Consider the following 14,708-nt stretch of genomic DNA (forward strand, 5'->3'; position numbering starts at 1 on the left):
CCCATAAAAACAGGGTTTTCCCCCTTTGCAAAAGAAGCTGCACAACTGTGAGCTGATATCCCCCAAAACGGGGCTTTCCCCCTCTAAAAACTAGGTGCGTCTTATGGTCAGGTGCGTCTTATGGAGCGAAAAATACGGTAAGCCCTCTGGGTTCAGAATAGTGAAAACAGGTCGTTTTTCTGCTCTGCCCCCTTTCCAAGTCAAAGTGGACAGCCTGAGCCAAGGTAAAAAAATATATTCAACAACCAAAATAGCAGAGGTTGGATTACATTTCCTAGACTCACCTGAACAGGGGCAAAATCATCTGTTCCCTCCCTTTCCAGAATATTGTTGCTCATCCCCAGCTGAAGCAATGCTTTTAATCCCCTGATACAATGCTTCCTCTCCTCCCTAAATTCTCTTCTTTAGTACTGACATTCGGATTGGAAGCTCCTTGCAGGCAGAGACCTTCCTCTCTCCCCCCCTTCCTTCTTTCTTCCCTGTGTTACGCTGTCAAGTGGCTCTGTTTCATTACCGTATTTTTTGCTCCATAGGGTGCACCAGACTATAGGGCAGACCTAGTTTTTAGGGGGGGGAATAAAGGGGGGATTATTCCCCCCCCCCAGCCCCAAAGAGCAAAGAAGCCAAGACAAGGAGCGGGATCCATCCCGCTGGCTGTCTTGGCTTCCTTTTTAGCCGCGCGCAACCTCTCCAGCCGGGAGAAGCTGTGCACGGCTTTGGCAGAAGCCAAGACAACGAGCAGGATGGATCCCGCTCGCTGTCTTGGTTTCGTTTTGTCTTGGCCTGAGCTTCCCCCGACCCCAGCCCCCAGAACAGGTCCAGGAGCGGTGGCAAGGTTGCATGCAGCCTTGCTGCGCTCCTGGAGCTTGCAGGGCTGGGGGCGCGCTCCGAAGGCTTGTGGATAGCTGCCTGAAGCCTGGGGAGCGCAGCAGGAGTTGTCACTGCGCTCCCCGGGCTTCAGGCTGCAGGCTGCTATCCACAAGCCTTCAGAGCGCAGCTGGAACTCCCGCCGCGCTCCGAAGGCTTGCGGATAGCTGCCTGAAGCCTGGAGAGCGAGAGGGGTCGGTGCGCACCAACCCCTCTCGCTCTCCAGGCTTCAGCGAAAGCAACGCACAGCCTCCGGAGCACGGAGGGAGCGCTCCCTCTGCGCTCCGGAGGCTTCCCGTTGCTATCGCTGAAGCCAAGGAGCCTGCATTCGCTCCATAGGACGCACACACGTTTCCCGTTCATTTTTGGAGGGGAAAAAGTGCATCCTATAGAGCGAAAAATACGGTAGCAACCAAAGCAAGTGTCAGAGGGACATAGGAAGTCATACTGAGTCAGGCCATTGATCCATCCAGCTCAGTACTGCCTACACTGGCTGGCAGCAGCGGCTCTCCCGGATTTCAGGCTGTGCTCTGCCAGCCCTACCTAGAGATTCCAGGGACTGGACCCAAGACCTTCTGCATGCAAAACAGATGTTCCACCGCTGAGCTATGGCCCTTCTTCTTAGACCTACTTAAAGGGGCAGAGCCATCCCTAAACCTAACCACACCAAGTCAAGGAATCCGTGGCCCTGTATGTGCTCATAGAATCATAGAATTGTAGAGTTCGAAGGGACCCCGGGGGTCATCTAGCCCAACCCCCTGAAATGCAGGAATCTCAACTAAAGCGTCTGTGACAGATGGCCAGGCAACGTCTGCTTAGACACCTCCAAAGGAGTCCCCAGTCAAACAGCTCCTATTGTCAGAAAGTTCTTCTCGATGTTTAGTTGGAATCTCCTTCCTTGTAACTTGAATCCATTGGTTCAGATCCTAGCCCTCCAGAGCAAGAGGAAATAATAATGATGATGATGATAATTTTATTGTTTATACCCCGCGCATCTGGCTGGGTCCCCCCCTCCCCCAGCCATTCTGGGCGGCTTCCAGCAAAATATAAAAATAAAATAAAGTGTCAGACGTTAAAAACTTCCCTGAAGAGGGAAGCCTTCAGATGTTTTCTAAAAGTTGTGTAATTCTTTAACTCCCTGGCATCTGGCAGGAGGGCGTTCCACAGAGAGGGCTCCACCGCCAAGAAGGCCTGGTTCCTTGTAACTTTATTTCTCATAGTGAGGGAGCTGCCAGAAGGCCCTTGGAGCTGGACCTCAGTGTCCGGGCTGAATGATGGAGGTGGAGATGCTCCTTCAGGTATAGTGGGACTTTGAGGTCGTTTAGGGCTTTAAAGGTCAGTACCAACACTTTGAATTGTGCTCAGGAACATACTGGGAGCCAGTGAAGATCCTTTAGGACTTGTGTTACATGGTATTGGCAGCCACTCCCAGACACTAGTCTTAAATCTCGCTCCATCTTCCAGGTGACAGCCCTTAAGATATTTGAAGATGGCTATCATATCTTCTCTCCAGTTCCTCTTTTCCAGACTAAACACAGCCAACTCCTTCAACCGTTCCTCATCAGGCTTGGTTTCCAGACCCTTGATCATCTTGGTCACCCTCCTCTGCGCACCTTCCAGCTTGTCAATATCCTCCTTAGATTGTGGTGCCCAGAACTGGACATAGTATTCCAGGTGTGGTCTGACCAAGGCAGAAGAGAACAGGACTATGACTTCCCTTTATCGGGACACTATACAACTGTTGATGTAGCCTAGAATAGCATTAGCTTCTTCTTTTTTGCTGCGCTGGACTCCAACCCCCTCCAGCCCAAGTCAGTATCACCAACAGCCAAGGTTGATGGGACCTGGAGTCCCGACTCCTCATCCAAAGGCCTCCCACTGGCCATTGCTCTCATAAGTAGATGAACCAATGGTAGGGCCGGCCCAAGTTATTTTGCTGTCTGAGGCAAGCAAGGGCAAGATGACTCCCTTCCACCAGCACCATCCCATTCCATGTTTAAAAAATGAACCAGGCTGGTGGTTGAAAATTAGGGCCCTTCCAGAAATCCTGTTTATTGTGCATTCATGATGGCTTGTTCTCAGGATGGTATCTGGGCTGTTATTCGCAAGCCAGGTTTCAATACTGTTTGTGCCTGCAAAACTTTTGGAGCAGGCGTACTGTTTCATTCCCCATTTGTGCGGCTCCCATAACTTCCTGCTGAAATCCTGTAACTTTTTATTTGTTTTTGTCCTGCTTTCATTGTGCTTTCAGGTGGCAATAATGCAGCAACGTTGGGGAAGCGTTGCAGAAAAACTGCAGAATGGTGAGTCCGTTATAAACCTACCACCAATGCACTATCGTTGCATCAATGGCACATTGCAGAAGACACTCAGAAAGAAACCATCTGCTTTCAACTTGGTAATAGGAGAACATCCCACACACCACACCTGAGGGCAGCAGGGCAGGTCCCAAAGCAAACACAGCCCTGAACACTGCTCCCTGCCCATCAGCAACTGCCGCCTGAGGCAGCCACCTCATGTTACCTAATGGTAGGGCTGGTTCTATTCAAAATTGTGGGTTGAAACAGAACTGTAGCACATGGGATTTCTGGAGCTAGAGACACTGCAGGAAGCTTTGCGGTGCACATAGGTGTGATGGGACGATGAGCTGCTTGTGCGTAAAATCCAAGTCCCTCAGAGTTTGATCAAGTTTGCAAACCTCTGTCTGTAACGGAGCCCCTTAAACATGGCTCCCTCAGTTGCTGGCAGATTCCAACAGTGGTTGCATTCGGAATCGCTTCCAACATAAAAGCTCCTTAACGGAAACACGTCTTCTGGACTCTCTGCGTGACAGTTTCCGGTGAGGAGTGGGTGTCCCTACGGGAGGTCCTGAAACCTCCCCACTGCCCTCGCTGGAAGTGTCTCGGAGCCATCCCTCCCACTCACTTTCCCTCAGCTCAGCTCCTCTCCCCCTACTGGTTCCCTCTTCAGCTGCTGAGTCTCTCCCCACCTGTGTGAGCCCTTCCACCTCCCTTCCTTCCAATGGCAGTTCCCTGACAATAGGGATGGGCTGAGATGGCCGTTTCCAACCGGCTAGCATGTTTCCAGTTTGACCAGTAAAACTTGTGTCTTCCGACCACACAGCCAGTCTTCTGGTCCTCCACCTTGGCTCCACTCCTCAGCCAGTCATTGAAACCCATCATCTGCCATGTTTTTAAAGCTAGGCAAGCTCTAAGACCAAGTATGATTGGACAGCAATGTTGCCCAACGGCAGTGAGTCTGGTTTCAGATCTGCTGGTTTTCTAGAAAGAAGTCCACCGGCCAATGATAAAAGACGAAATTGGATGCCAAAGCTCCGGTGGAGAAGGAACAGAGTCTTGCTAAGAGTTCAAATAATCCCCACTCCATTCATCAGAAGCATGGTGCTGGGATGCCTGGCCATATCTGGTTGGCATCCGGGATGGCTGTGGGCATGAGGGCAAGAAGGAAAGTCCCAGAGAGTGGGCAGCAAAGAGGCAGTGAAATGCGTGCACTGCAACAGTGTTGGGAGCAGATTTGTGAGGATGGCACCTTCCTGACCTCTCGCTCACTGCATCTGTGTTCATAAACGGAGGGGGAGCTTCCCTCTTTGTGGAGAAAAGTTATTCAAAGGAGGCAAAGAAGAGGGAACGGTTTCTTCAAAGAGAGGGAGATTCCATGGAAGCCACAAGCTTGGAGCAGCCCAGCGCTCCCAGTTTCAAGATGGCGGCACTTCCTCTTCCTGTTGCAAAATGGGTTCTGAGCAAAGGCTGGTCTCCAGTCTCTTCCGTCTCAGCCAGGCATGCACGATTGTACGCTGTACCTGGGTGGGAATGGGCACTCGGCACAAGTCGAGACATTTCTAGTAGACCAGGGAGTTGGTATGCCCAAGTGTCAATCATAATGTTAAGTCTAGGCCAGGGATCGGCAAAGTTTTTGTGGATTGGGCTGGTTCGTGGTCCCGCAGACGCCGCAGTGGGCTGGAGTGTGTGTACATGCATGCACTCATGCGCAGCTATTTCCGGAGCAGAGGAGGTGTGTGTAGCTTCCCATTGGTTGAAGGAGCTTCCTGCAGCCAATGGGAAGCCAGCCAGCATTGTGGAAGGCAGTCGCCACTCTGCTCTGTGCCAGTTTAGCATGGGAGCTGACCAAGTGGGTGTCCATGGGCCGGTTAAACAACCCCCATGGGCCGCTTGTGGCCCACGGGCCTTAGGTTGCCGACCCCTTGTCTAGGCAAATGTTTTGCTCCAGAAAGAGACCTTCACGTTGCCTGCAGAGGGAAATACGGTAAGATCTACAAACACTGATCTGCACATTCAGATGGCCAGAAGGAAACGGTATTCGCTCAAGGCAACGTTCCTGCTTCCATTCACATTCTGCATGTAGGTGAGGACATCTATCACCTCCCCAGCCCCAGCCCCCACAAAAGAGCATCATTTTTACATTTCTGGCACACTGAAATTTCTCTGTCCTCCTTCCTGGATCCCACACGCTTCTCCGAAAGAATCACATGGGGATGAGTGGATCACTGAGGTCAACCCATACCTATAGTTCAAAGGAAGGTCATCGGGTGTCCCCACATCTGAATCATCCATAGTGATGTGCCAAGCCATTCCACCATGGATAAGGTACAAAACGACTCCTAAAAGACTATACCATTCTCCCAGCCACCCACCTAGAGCGAAATTCTTCTCATTGTGGTGGAGAAAGACATTCCAGCAAAGGAGGAGAGGAAGACCCTGTCCTAACAGTCGGAAGGTGAGGGATGTCACCCTCCTTTAAAAAGCAGGGCGGTACAGACCCTTATTCTAACACCTTTCGCCGTAGAGAGCAGAACAGGAGTTAAAAGCGAGTTATGGCGCTGTTCCAAAAGAAGTTCACCACTTTGGTGAACATGACCTCGTAGAAAAAGCAGCAGGAGAATTTGCTTGTCCGTTGGCCCCCCTCCAAAATCCCAGGAACGGGGGGGGGGGCAGTGTGTGGGTAGGATGAATGTTGAGGTCAAACGTCCCCTTCTATTTGGGGCGGAGCCGGTTGTCACATGTTTCCGGCCTGATGGCAACCCCAACCCATTTCCAAAAGCATGTCGGAAGCAACTGTTGAGAACGTCGGAATCATTTAAAGAGAGAGAGAGATAGAAAACAAATGGCAAAATCCCATCACGCTACTGCTGGCGTAGGATTCACCTCTCGAGAGCGGCCTTCATAAAACGCCACGTGCCCGCCTTCAAGAAGGGGGAGCAAGAGAAGGAAGGAAGGTGATTGGTCCTTCTAGTTTTGTGGTCTTAGGTGCCGTGGAACTGAAGAACCACAGGAGGGGGTTTGAGAAGACACATTGCAGACACAGCGGTAGCTGGGTGTTAAAAACAGAACTCACACACACACAAACACACACACACCATGCTCCCCTCTCTCTTGGCGTCCCTAGTTCCAGTGGGGGGGGGGGAAGACCCCAGGACTGGAGTATGGCAGACCCCCCCCCCTTGGGGAGCGTAGAGTGGAGAAACAGAAATGTCCTGGTTGGAGAGCAAGTGGGACAAGGGCAGGGGGGCAAATATGGCCTGGAGATGCCTGGAAATTTTGGGAGCAGCCATTGGACGGGCATCTGCTCCTGAGGCGAGGAGAGAAGAGACCCCCTTGTCCCGTGTTGTTCAGAGGGGTAGGTGGCTGGCTGGCTGGTGGGGAATGATGCTCAGAAGCTTGTGGGGGAACCAGGCCACAGGAGCGTCTATTTGCAGAGGGTGCCCCCCTGTTGGCCAGCTATCTCTCCCCAGCCCGACCCCACGCGTCCACCCCAGCGGTCCTCAGAAGCCCTTGATGTGGCAGTAGGCCTCGAGGCTGGCGAAGAGGATGTAGACGAACCAGAGGCCCATGAAGAGGCAAGTGGTGAGGATTTTGGGGGTTCGGGGACCCCCCAGCTCGCCCCCTATGTGCGGCCGGCGGCGGTACATGAGGACGCTGATGGAGACGAAGGCGAAGATGGTGAAGAGGGTGACGGAGAAGGCCAGGCTGCCCGTCTCCACCTCAAAGTTTTTGCCTTGGAAGGCCCAGTAAATGGCCGCCACGGACCAGGCCACGCCCAGGCCCAAGAAGACGTTGACGGCGTTGCTCCCGGTCACGTTGCCGATGGAGGCGTCGGCGCACTGGTCCTGGAGGGCGGCCACTTTGCTGGCGAAGGTGTCTGTGGGAAGAGGAGAGCCGTGGTCAGCAGGGACACCGGGTGGCCGACAACCCTGGGGGACCCCCTCTTCCTCCTGCACTGATGCCCTGGTGCCACAAGGGGGCGACAGCAGTCAAGTGCCCCCTTCAAGGGAGGAAATGGCTGGCCTCTTGTCAGGCTTCGGGGAATCAGCTTCCTCCCCCATGGCAGTAAATAAGCAGATCAATCGAAAGGAAAGTCTTACCCATGGGTAGGCAAACTAAGGCCCAGGGGCCGGATCCGGCCCAATCGCTTTCTAAATCCAGCCCACGGATGGTCCGGGGATCAGCTTGTTTTTGTATGAATAGAATGTTTCCTTTTATTTAAAATGCATCTCTGGGTTATTTGTGGGGTCTGCCTGGGGTTTTTACATGAATAGAATGTGTGCTTTTATTTAAAATGCATCTCTCGGTTATTTGTAGGGCCTGCCTTGGGGTGGAAGGCCACCTCTCTGGGTCACAAATGTCCTCACTTCACTTTTAGAGCTCATCCCCGCTTATGTTTGTCCTGTGATATTTTAGGTTTTTCCCTGGGAAAACCTGCTCTTTACTGCTGAAAAGGAACAAATGTCAAGCCCCACAAAACTCAACTGATGTTTGTTCCAATTCAGCAGTAAAGAGCAGGTTTAAAAGTGGCAGGATGAAAGGAAGACCCTCTCGGACTTGGGCCTAGAAATCATGGGACAAACAGAACTGTAGACGAGTCTTTAGAGTGGGCAAACGGCTACTAGGATTTGGAAATAGCCAGGGATCCTATGTGGACTCTCAAGATCACCAGGTGCACATGCTGTATGAATTGCTGCCTGCTTATGTTGCGAATTTGCTGTACGAAAACAGCACCCGCATACTATTGTCCCTTGCGTTTCAGTTGGTAAACTGGCCTTTCCTTTGCGTGTGAACTTCTGGGGGGCATCAGGTTAAGGGTAAGAACGTATTTGCAACAGAAACATTCATAAGAGATCCTGCAAAAGACCCTCAACCTCTTGAGCTTGGGCATTGGGGGTTCAGAGGCCCACCTTGCAGCAAGTCTTCCTGCCCCCTTTCTGCCGTCAGGATTGTTAAGTTGTGGGTGAACATATCAGACAACACAGCGATTCTTCAACAGCTCTTGTTTATTCAGAGGCCAGAACAGAACTGAACTGAAGGGTTTAGCCAGCCTGCTTATATAGAGCTCCACTACAACGCAATAGTAACCACTTTCTGTAACTATCCAATCACTGAACGTCACTTTCAATCCCTTATTTGCATATGTGGACCTGAGTGCAAACTATCTACAGTATCCCCCTGCTGGCCAGGATGAGAACTTCAGTACATAACAAGGATAAATACCTGGTATGGATGTGCCCAGCGCCACAAAGACCACGGCGTTGACAGAGTCCTTGAGGCCGACGGTGCAGCCGAAGTGAGAGGCCAGGTCTCCGATGAGGGCCGTCAGCACCCCAATGACCAGGATGCTGACGCTGAAGCAAGCCCACCCGTTCCAGTACTCGGTGGGCGGCACGCAGGCGAAGAGAACCTTCCAGAAGACCGTCAGGAAGTGCATGACGTAATCGAAGCAGGAGGGGAGGCGTTCCTCGCGCCCGTCTTCCTCATCTTCCTCGTCTCCTAGGGATAGGGAGACAGGGACTGAGAGTTAGAGGCGCTTCTGGGCCAAGAGGGTGGGGAGGCCTCCAAACAGGGGTGCCAACTTGAATAAGATATTGGGGGGGGGGCAGGTAAGCCTTGCCCTGAAATCGATCAAAAGGTGCCCATTTAAATGGCAATAATAAAAATAATAATAATTTACTATTTATACCCCGCCCATCTGGCTGGGCTTCCCCAGCCACTTTGGGCGGCCTCCAACAGAATATTAAAATACTGTAATACATCAAACATTAAAAGCTTCCCCAAACAGGGTGAGGATTTGGAGTCCAGTCTCCCAGGTCCAAGTCCGACACTCTAACCACTACACCGTGCTGCAGCAGCAAATTCACCTGTGCAAATTAAAGAGGCAAAAATATCCCTTGACACCTGTATGTTTCGCCTGCTCAGCCTCAATATCAGTTCAAGTTGCTGTTAATGCCAGAAGGGTGTATTGAGTCCTTCTCAAGGCGGTTTTCTTCTCGTTTATTCTGGAAGGTGCTGTAAGGCAAGTTGGCCACTAGAGGGCACCACGGTCATGCCACATAATGACTGGGAAATCTACGCCTCATTCTACTGATTTCTGAGGGTCCTGTCTGCCTCACCTTTGTCAGACGTAGGGCAGGGTCTGATAGTCGACAAAAGGGCTGCACCCAGCAGAGAATACTGTTTGCATTCTTTTAAACTGCTTTTTAATTGTGTGTTTTTGTGTGTGTTTTTTTTAAAAAAACCTTTAACTGTTTTTATTTGGGTTTGGTGGGCGGAGAGTGTATTCAGCTGTTTCTGTTTACATTTTGATAATGCATTTTGTGTTTTTATAATGTAAATTTATAATGTAATGGTGACAGCAGTCACGAAATTAAAAGACGCCTGCTTCTTGGGAGAAAAGCAATGACAAACCTAGACAGCATCTTAAAAAGCAGAGACATCACCTTGCCGTCAAAGATCTGTATAGTAAAAGCTATGGTTTTCCCAGTAGTGATGTATGGAAGTGAGAGCTGGACCATAAAGAAGGCTGATCGCCGAAGAATGGATGCTTTTGAATTCTGGTGCTGGAGGAGACTCTTGAGAGTCCCATGGACTGCAAAAAGATCAAACCTCTCCATTCTGAAGGAAATCAGCCCTGAGTGCTCACTGGAAGGACCGATCCTGAAGCAGAGGCTCCAAGACTTTGGCCACCTCATGAGAAGAGAAGACTCCCTGGAAAAGACCCTGATGTTGGGAAAGATGGAGGGCACAAGGAGAAGGGGACGACGGAGGACAAGATGGTGGGACAGTGTTCTCGAAGCTACCAGCATGAGTTTGACTAAACTGTGGGAGGCAGTGGAAGACAGGAGTGCCTGGCGTGCTCTGGTCCATGGGGTCAAGAAGAGTCGGACACGACTAAACGACTAAACAACAACAACAATGTACTTTTATCTTGTGAACTGCCCTGAGACCTGCGGGTATAGGGTGGTATATTAATAATAATAATAATAATAATAATAATAATAATAATAATAATAATAATGGGGGTCATTCACAAAAAAGGTGACCACTTTCTACCTCCACTGGTAGAGGCAAGCAATGCTTCTGTTTATGGAAGACAATCTTACTTGGCTACAAGTGATCGCCAAAGAAAAGGCAAAAGTAAAGGACCCCTGGACGGTTAAGTCCAGTCAAAGGCGACTATGGGGTTGTGGCGCTTATCTCGCTTTCAGGCCAAGGGAGCCGGCGTTTGTCGACAGACAGATTTCCGGGTCATGTGGCCAGCAGGATTGAACCGCTTCTGGCACAACGGAACACCGTGATGGAAACCAGAGCGCATGGAAACGCCGTTTACCTTCCCGCTGCAGTGGTACCTACTTATCTACTTGCACTGGTGTGCTTTTGAACAGCTAAGTTGGCAGGAGGTGGGACAGAGCAACGGGAGCTCACCCCGTCGCGGGGATTTGAACCACCGATCTTCCAATCTGCAAGTCTTGGTGGTTTATCGGCTACTTTAAAATGAGGCTGCATTTTAAATTGCATTTTAACCTGTATTTTAAATTGGTTCCCCCCCCCTTCTCTTTTTCCCCATTACGTTTTTACTGTGATTTTATTGGTGTTAGCTGCCCTGAGCCTGGCTCTGGCTGGGGAGGGCGGGGTATAAATAAAATAATAATAATAATAATTATTATTATTATTATTATTGGAATGAGTTGGCTCCGCCTTTCGCTGCCTCTGGCTCCGCCTACCATTTGGGCTCCCTGGATTCCACCTCACTGGCCCCAATGGGCACCAGCCAGCACTATTTGGCTTGTGTTACTAGGGCTGTTTAGGCACGCGGGTGGCGCTGTAGGTTAAACCCCAGAGCCTAGGACTTGCCGATCAGAAGGTCGGCGGTTCGAATCCCTGCAACAGGGTGAGCTCCCGTTGCTCGGTCCCAGCTCCTGCCATCCTAGCAGTTTGAAAGCACATCAAGTGCAAGTAGATAAATAGGTACCGCTCCAGCGGGAAGGCAAACAGCATTTCCGTGCACTGCTCTGGTTCGCCAGAAGCGGCTTAGTCATGCTGGCCACATGACCCGGAAGCTGTACACCGGCTCCCTCGGCCAGTAAAGCGAGATGAGTGCCGCAACCCCAGAGTTGGCCACAACTGGACCTAATGGTCAGGGGTCCCTTTACCTTTTATGAGGGCTGTTTAGCAATTCCAGGAGCCCAGGACTAAAGCCCTTTCAGTGTAAATTCCTGCACTGCATGGAGCTTCGGCTAGAATGACCCTTTAGGTTCCTTCCAGCTCCACAATTCTGTAATCCTATGGAACAAAATAGTCTCCTTCCTTCTCTCTCTTTCTTCCTTACCAAAGAGGGTCAGGGTGGGGGGGAGGCCTGATTGACCGTGTGAAGGGAAGAGAGATTGAAGCAAAGAACATTGTGGGTGGACAGCAGTGCAGGACTCGGGGGAGGGGGAGAATATATAATTTCTCTTTCTGTTTCCCTCCCGGTCCATTCCCGCCCCCACCCCCAGCATTAAAAAAAAAAAAAAAATCCACCCACAGCTTTTATAGTGGGTGCTGTCACCATAAAGAGATTTTCAGGGCAGCAACAAAACTACGCAACGCCTGTGCTTTATTTATTTATTTATTTGTCGCCAAAGAAGTAATTTCTAGGCTCCTTGGTTGAAAGGAAAATCATAGATTTCGGCAGATTTACTTAGTCATCAGTGCAATAAATAAATAAATAAATCCATTTTCTTTCCCACAGCTAATTATGTGAGGTGAGGGAGGGGTATGGGCAGAAAGCGCCACGAGGAATCCTTTCCCCTCCCCCTTCTTTTTTAAAAATTGAATTCTGAGAGCCAGGGGGGATGGGTGGAGACTTGGGTGAGGGCCAGGAAGCTGAGAGGTGTTGATGGGCAGGAAGGGGGGGTGCATCAGAAGAAGGTGTTTATATCAGTTTTTAGGTTAATGTATTTTTTTCCTGCGTTTCTTCTCTAGCATACATTTGTGTAAGGTTGTCGTCAGGTTGTAGTTCGCATGGCTGCCAACAGATGGCGCTCGCCCTGCAAACCACAGGGTAATGACCATTAGGAGGGGATGGTGGGGAATGGAAAAGGAGAAGAGGTTGAAAAGAAGGGCGGGTGGCAGAGGGGGAAGGGGGGAAAGGACTTGGGGGCGGAGAAGCAATGGGGCAGGCCCATTTGCTGTTGAGTCATGCAGTTTAGGAACAGACACCCGCAGCCAAAGCAATCTGCCCCTTCTTGCCCCGCCCCCAAAGGAAAAACTTTGACTTCCCTTTCACCCTTCCTCAAATCCTTTGGAGAAATCTCTAAGCAGGACTGACCTCCGTAATGCAAGGTAAATCAATCGAGGTCGATTCGGATGTGCAAGACAGCTCCCCGCAGGAGCTAGGCGAGCTTCCACAAGCGAGGGGCCACCACTGAGAAGGCCCTGCTTGTGCATTGCCACCCTCTGGACCTCCCGGGGAGCAGACACACAGAAGAGGGCCTTGGGCGACAATCGCAGGGTAAGCTCACGACGGCAGCCTCTCTCATGTGGGATGTAAACACAGGAGCAGTCAATGACAACATTCCTAGAGTGTACATGTTAGAACATGGGGAGGGATGTCTGTCCAGCAAGCAGGTAAACTTCCTGGGGACGGACTTCCTCTGCATGTGACCAGAGGTGGGTGTGGCCTCACCTGTGCAGGTAATGACAAAAGCACAGGGCAGGCAGCTATCTCTCTCTCTCTGCCATTTTCCTTCGATGAGGAAGCATCTAAAGATGCTCTCTTGGCTCCCAGCCAAGAGAGGAGATAAGGTCTATCTTGCTACAAGATAGATTCTAAATGTATGTAACTTTTTAAGCCTGTCTGCCTTCCGGGATCATATTGTGAACGGGACGTGAGTAAACTCTTTTATACTTTTATAAAGACTGTGTTGTGTCTTGTATTTTAAGAGGGAACAAAGGGGAAATTACCAGAGTAATTATTACAGAGGTTCTAGCGAACCTGTGCACACGTTACCGTTGCGAACTTGAAGGGGAATGTCTATAAACTCTGCTGATATTTTGGGAACTTGTTAGCACAAGTTGGATAAGGATATAATTAGTCAATATATCCTCTCCTGCACCCCAGAACATTCCCACATCTCAATCGCCCCAGGTTAGAGTCGCCTACCTGCACTCACGGTGATCGCCTCTAGAAACTGTTCCCGCCAGGAGTGTGTGCCAATCACCAGAGCCAGGTTTGTCTTCTTGATGAGCTTATCCACCGTGTTCTACAGAAGGGGGGGGGGCAACAGAAGCACAGTCAGGTCTGCCTGATATGCACATATCACTTTCAGCAGACATGGCTTCCCCCAGAGAATTCTGGGAACTGTAGCATGTTACCGGCACAGAGAGTTTTTAGAAGACCCCCTCTTCCTCTCTCAGAGCTACAATTTCCAGAGTGGTTTAACCATCTTTCCAATTCCCGGGGAACTCTGGGAATTGTAGCTCCATGAGGGGGAATGCGGGGTGGGTGGGTGTCTCCTAACAGCTCTCTGCACCCTTAACAAACTACAGTTTCTAGGATTCTCCACAGAAAGCCATGACTGTGGTACGATACTGCTCTAAAAGTCTAGGGCGGGTGGCGTTTTGGTGGGAGCAGTGTCAGTCGTGGTTTCGTCAGTCTTAAATTCAGTCGTCCACACATGACCCCCCAAAAAATCTGTATTAGGGGTAGTAAATAATACAGTCATACCTCGGGTTGAAGTAGCTTCGGGATAAGTATTTTCGGGTTGTGCGCTGCAGTGACCCGGAAGTAACAGAGCGTGTTACTTCCGGGTTTCGCCGCTCGCGCATGCACGGACGGTCAAAATGACGCTACGTGCACGTGCATAAGCGGCAAATCGTGACCCGCAGACGTGGGTTGCGTTCGCTTCTGGATGCGAACGGGGCTCCGGAACGGATCCCGTTCGCATCCAGAGGTACCACTGTATCATCATTTAACTGTTATTAAATAATAATATAATTTGGCATTTATGAATAGCACAGTGGTAAGAGCAGAATGTTTCATGTTAGTATTGTGAGCCACTTTGAGCTGCAAAAGCGCCATACAAATGCAAAACCAAAATCAAGCTTCAGCGAAGCCTTTTTATGTCGCTTGCTTGTTGTTATTTATTTAATGCATCCGTATCCCTCCTTTTGCCTCCAAGGAGGGCAAGGCGGTTTGCGTGGTCCTCCCTCTCCCCCTTTAATCCCTGCAAAACAATAACCCTGTAAGGCTGGACTGAGAGGCGGTGATTGGCCCCCAAGGTCACCTGGTGAACTTCGTGGCCAAGTGATGATTCGAACCCTGGCCTCCCTGCTCAGAGTTCAATGCTCTAACCACGACGCCACACAAGTGTGAAGGGCTGGGAATCGAGGCTGCGCAAGGCACCTGCCGTGTCCCCCTCCTCACCTTGAAATCGTAGGATTCCTCAATGATGACTTCCAGGCGGCAGTTTTCCCCCAGGACCGGTTTCCCCATCTCAGCGATCCGCCGGGCTTCCTCTTCCTCGGCCGAGAGCTTCTTGTCGGCATCCACTA

At 50.6% G+C, this 14,708-nt stretch overlaps 1 protein-coding gene and 1 long non-coding RNA gene across 2 annotated transcripts in view; one reads left to right on the forward strand and one right to left on the reverse strand.

The window, feature by feature from the left end:
- Positions 1-786: 786 nt before the first annotated feature.
- LOC310712740 lies at positions 787-5,282 on the forward strand. Its single transcript, XR_014528969.1, has 2 exons — positions 787-3,496; positions 3,910-5,282. It is a non-coding gene; the product is annotated as an uncharacterized lncRNA (long non-coding RNA).
- Positions 5,283-5,398: 116 nt separating this feature from the next.
- Positions 5,399-14,708, reverse strand: part of SLC8A2 (solute carrier family 8 member A2) — a 132,816-nt gene continuing 123,506 nt past the window's right edge. Inside the window, exons 5-8 of the mRNA XM_083515788.1 lie at positions 14,581-14,705; positions 13,318-13,417; positions 8,391-8,666; positions 5,399-7,044 (exon numbers count right to left, since the gene is read on the reverse strand). Coding sequence (XP_083371914.1) covers positions 6,668-7,044; positions 8,391-8,666; positions 13,318-13,417; positions 14,581-14,705 — 878 coding nt within the window. The 3' untranslated portion in view covers positions 5,399-6,667. The remainder of the gene's footprint in view (positions 7,045-8,390; positions 8,667-13,317; positions 13,418-14,580; positions 14,706-14,708) is intronic.

Source organism: Podarcis liolepis, assembly GCF_965112155.1.
Source record: "Podarcis liolepis genome assembly, chromosome: 7".
NCBI lineage: Eukaryota > Metazoa > Chordata > Lepidosauria > Squamata > Lacertidae > Podarcis > Podarcis liolepis.